The 4,313-nt window shown below is 38.8% G+C and overlaps 1 protein-coding gene across 2 annotated transcripts in view; it reads left to right on the top strand.

Annotated features, from left to right (window-relative positions):
* Window positions 1-3,808, top strand: part of cdc45 (CDC45 cell division cycle 45 homolog (S. cerevisiae)) — a 205,106-nt gene extending 201,298 nt beyond the window's left edge. For both annotated transcript variants that reach the window (XM_048556226.2, XM_048556225.2), the window contains 2 exons: window positions 723-799; window positions 2,292-3,808. In XM_048556226.2, the coding sequence (XP_048412183.1) occupies window positions 723-799; window positions 2,292-2,356 (142 nt within the window). In that variant the 3' untranslated portion in view covers window positions 2,357-3,808. The remainder of the gene's footprint in view (window positions 1-722; window positions 800-2,291) is intronic.
* The last annotated feature ends 505 nt before the right edge of the window (window positions 3,809-4,313 follow it).

Raw genomic sequence — 4,313 nt, 5'->3', positions numbered from 1 at the left:
AGAATTGAGAACTAGGACTGAATGGCTGTCTTCTGTGTGGCACCATTTTAGCATTTAATGAAGAGCTCTATAACAAAAGAAACAAACTAAAAAGGACTTGGGTTTTTAAAATTCCTGAGAGTGTTCTTTTGTATAATTTAGTCTTTTTGTACAAATAACACAAATTATGTAAAGCAAAGTAGTTATGCATTGACCTTTGAAATGTGAATTCAACTTCACCCAAGATTGTTGAGATGAAAACTTTCTCTCACTGTTTTCCACATGATATGGATCTAAATATTGAGCATTGGGTTATGAATCAAAACAACCAGCGACAGTGTTCATTCTTACACCAACAAGTTGTTGGAAGCCAAGATGAGACTAAATGTGAAAATTGCAGTATAACTCTGAAATTGGTACAGAGCTGAATATGCATACTCATGTAGCTGAAAGACCATGTGAACATTCATTGCTGCTACTGAGTAACGAAATGGCAAGAGTTTGGTACTAACACATTTAACCTTTTAATAAGCACAACATTCACACGAGGGAAATATTTTAAGTGGAATTCCGATGCAGCTGCTGTGTAACCAGAACCAGTTGGTTTGCAAGCCAGTCATGGTGTTGTGATCATTTCTGTAACTTCAGATAGGGTCCTATTACTTCACATTCAGAAGGAGTATATAAAATTGCTGATGAGACTGGTGCTTGAAGTTCCGTCGTTAATCATTACTCTCTTCCAGCTTCTTTGGTAAAGCATTTGAGAAAGCAGCAGAAAGTACGAGCTCAAGAACTCTGCATGATCACTTTGATACTTCGAGTAAGTAACCTTTAAGATAGCTACGGTACTGTGAGATTGAATTTAGCAATAATGTTGTTCGTGACTCTCCCCAAAGGCCAGTTTGAGGAAGAATCTTTCTTCATTTTCCTGTGTAATTGTGATTGATTGCAGGGAGGTAGCCCTTTGAAGTGTGTATGTGAGGAATACGTGTCAAAAATTTTGTGCATCACTTTGGCCGATTGTTTTAGGACTTCCTTATAATACAGTAGCGGGAAATCATTCCATTCAAGAGTATTACAGGATGGAGTTTGTCTGCTAACTAAGTGGGGGAAAGTGCTGAAGTAATTTTAGAAAGGTCAAATTCAATATATAAAGAATATTCTCAGTAGCTGGTGGTGCGTGATAAATAAAGAGCATTTCCTGACAAGTTTTTGATCCTGTAGTGCCTGACATGAAGCTTAATATTGTTGTCTTTCAAGATAGCATCACTATCTATTGGCATATTATGAGGTTCTTGACTTGCTTGCCGAGCGATGTGATTACAGTTCAACGTTTCATCACCATGCTAGGTAACATCATCAGTGCAGCCTCCGATGAAATGGTATGGTTCTACTCAATTTAGTAATTATATGATCCAGTCTGTTGAGGTGTTTTGTGTCATTTTCGGTTCTTTTCTTCAAGGGTTTGTATGTAGGGTCTAATTCTACATATCTATTGATAGCAATACGGGTGGAGAACCAGGCCTCTAGGAATTCCTGCGCTTGTCTATGGTTGGTTTGAGCTATGATGGGCACGATGTCCCAGTTAAATTAATGGGTGTGTCTGAATGTACTGAAATGAGGGAAAGTTTGTCATGTTATTTTACAGCTAGCTGGCATTCGCATATCCTGTTGGGTAGTTTCCTTCCTGTCTGGCTGATGTAATGTTTTTGGCAGTCCTTGCATGGTATTTTCTACAGTATTTGGTTCTACATGTCGTGGATTTGGGGTCTTTGGTCCTTGAGTGTTTGCCATAGTGTAGCTGTAGGTTTGTGTGGTATCCTGATTCCTCATGGTCATAGGAGCCTGGTCGTCAATTCTGATATGTTCCTGTGTCTGGCCGAAGAGGCTGCACCGATGATATTACCTAGCATGGTGGCGAGACATCTGAACTACAACTAGCCAGCTCGGCAAGCAAGTCATCAACCTCACCTGCACCCTGAGCTACAAATCTTCACAAGAACCTTAAATAGGGGTATTATGTTTGAACTTCAGAACAGCGTTTCCTGAATAAACAGTTCACAGCTATGTAACACCTATGTTTCAGTGGTAATATCTTTACCAACTTGCATCTTGTGTAAGTTGACTTATTCCATCCTCCCACCATCAGTGCATCCCTTCCACTGATCAACTGTTTTGATCTCAAACTGGTTGCCGCAGTTCTTTTTGGTTTTTACTTTGGTACAGGTATTGGGGTACTTTAAGGTGTTGGCCAGTCTTGTACACATACTTAGTGGCAAGATTCCAATTAATTAATCATATTTTCATTACAGTAATTGAACTGAAAACTGAGGATCGTAGTAAATTTCTGGATGCACTGATCTCTCTGCTGTCGTAAATGTGAGTGCAATGTGAAGCTGGAGTACCCAATGTTTCTGGTCTTTCATGGCAATGACACTTCAGAAAACATACTTGGAAAGTCTGACTCCATTTTAGGAATTTTATGACTCAGGTGTTCATGTAGTGCCCAAAAGTACAAATACATTTTTGAAGTGGAACAATTTTTGAAACTGGGGCAGATTACTAGTTGTGAACCTGTCAACTAATCTGTCTCCCTATGACCGCACCACTTGAATGGCAGCTGAAATAAAGTCTAATTTTAAACAGATCCAGTAAATGTACAACAGAATAAAACATATGCACATGAGTTTTATTGCTTAGGAATAATGCAGAATTCAGACGGGAGCAGGAAAGCAAATGGTGAAAAGTTGTGCTGTACCTTTGGTATGCTGTAGGCATGATCAAATGGATGTATATGGACTATAAGCAGATGTTAGTAATGTAGATGTTTCCCCAGTATGATTGTTATGGTCATGTAATTGTCGGCCATCTCTTGATGTGAGAGTAGCATCTATGAGTCTTCATGTGACTGAGCAGGCTGATTCCCAACCCTCCGATCTTCAGGTTTGTGGGATCCTGAGTACAGAATTTGCTTCCTTTCCTTTCTTTCTCTGTTGCTGCTCTATCTCATTGAACATGAAATGGACAAAAATTAGCATGATGCAATTTTGGTCAACACATTGTCACCATTTGAATGATTGGTAACAAGCTCCTAATCATTCATAGCAATGTTGCTGCACTTCAGCGAAGAGCTTCAGAATGTTTTTGCAGCATTTTTATCCTCTCCTGACACTGAACAGGCAAGCAATGTGACACTGAAATGGCTGTTTGTGTTTTGACATTTTTAGTGCAGTTTACAATAGATCTTTTTACGGTGCTCTTTATTTCAAACCCCTGCTGGGAGATTGAGGGATTTTTTTAGCCTGTTCATCACTTGCAGCTACCTGATTATCCATGAGCATTTTTATGATTCTATTTGGGAACTGCTTCCATTCAGTGGTTTTATTAGTACCCTGGTGTAGGAATGAAAGGTCAAACAATTCCACCTAAAACTGATTCTCTTGTCCGTTCTTCTGAAGAAGAAGCATGTTGTTTTGTAAAAGCAGTGATCTCTAAAACAACATGTTTGAGAGGCTTGATATTTCTTTTAACTAGTGTGTCATTCTGAATTCTTGTTGCCTATACAAGTATTGTGTAATTTTTACTGTACATTAGCTCCCTTAATCTTACGATGTTCAACTAATATTTTGTTTCTCATTCTTCGGAAACATGCCTCGTGATTTTTCACTTTGTAAGAAGATGCAGGATTGTTCTTATGTATTTAGTTTTGTATTGTGTAAAATGTGTAAATTATCTCCATGTCATGTTGCCATGTTGTCATTTCCTGGCTTTTATGTTGAGTATTGTAAATTATATTATAATGTAGGCATGCTATTTACCCAAATTTTACTGCCATGTATTTTAAATAAAATCAGTACCAATTTTTCATGACTGAATTGTTGCATGATTTTACCTTGTATATTTCATCTGACGTGAAAGTGCCTAATGGTTGCCTATTCCAAGAGAACACTGAATTTTAGTGGTGGAAAGAAAGAAGGTATGGGCAAAGTAGGGCGGGGGCACAATCAAAGGGCTCAGTTCCACTGCCAGGGAATTTCACAGGAACCAGACCAGAGTGTGGATTGACTATCTACTCCAGAGGTGGCCGGCTGATTTGCTTAATGAATAATCAATGGGGTCATGAACCGGAGTGGCTGGTTTGTTGCTTGTGACAGTGCAGACTGGCTGGGTCCATTTCAATAAATAAACAAAAAGATGAAAAGTACAAGCAAATGTGACAGCCTTGGAACAACTTGTGGTTTCATTTATGTTTGCAGATCATTTTCTCCTGTGTCTTAATCCCTACACTTGACTGATTTCAAGTTGTGGACAGTTTGCGTTATAGGGCTCCATTG

This window comes from Stegostoma tigrinum, chromosome 26 (assembly GCF_030684315.1).
Source record: "Stegostoma tigrinum isolate sSteTig4 chromosome 26, sSteTig4.hap1, whole genome shotgun sequence".
Classification (NCBI taxonomy): domain Eukaryota; kingdom Metazoa; phylum Chordata; class Chondrichthyes; order Orectolobiformes; family Stegostomatidae; genus Stegostoma; species Stegostoma tigrinum.
Note: the sequence above shows the minus strand (reverse complement) of the source record. Positions and strands in the feature narration are given on the sequence as shown.